The sequence below is a fragment of the Myotis brandtii genome, unplaced genomic scaffold (genome assembly GCF_000412655.1).
Source record: "Myotis brandtii unplaced genomic scaffold, ASM41265v1 scaffold536, whole genome shotgun sequence".
NCBI classification, from domain to species: domain Eukaryota; kingdom Metazoa; phylum Chordata; class Mammalia; order Chiroptera; family Vespertilionidae; genus Myotis; species Myotis brandtii.
Genome location: NW_005369967.1, coordinates 2,982,005 through 2,982,236, shown reverse-complemented (window position 1 = coordinate 2,982,236; position 232 = coordinate 2,982,005). Strand labels below are relative to the sequence as shown.

General features: G+C 61.2%; 1 protein-coding gene across 1 annotated transcript in view; it reads left to right on the top strand.

The window, feature by feature from the left end:
- Positions 1-6: 6 nt before the first annotated feature.
- Positions 7-232, top strand: part of ACTN1 (actinin, alpha 1) — a gene marked incomplete at its 3' end in the record, with an annotated part of 99,366 nt that continues 99,140 nt past the window's right edge. The window contains exon 1 of the mRNA XM_005877962.1: positions 7-227. Coding sequence (XP_005878024.1) covers positions 123-227 — 105 coding nt within the window. The remainder of the gene's footprint in view (positions 228-232) is intronic.

Genomic DNA, 232 nt, shown 5'->3' with positions numbered 1-232 from the left:
CTAGCACAGCACAGCCCGGCTCGACTCCCACCCCACTCCGGGACAGTAGCAGCTGCAGCAGTCGCCGCCGCCGAGAGAGAAGGTGGAGGAAGAAACCCAGCCCCTAGCACGCGCGCACCATCATGGACCATTATGATTCCCAGCAAACCAACGACTACATGCAGCCCGAAGAGGACTGGGATAGAGACATGCTCCTGGACCCGGCCTGGGAGAAGCAGCAGAGAAAGGTCAG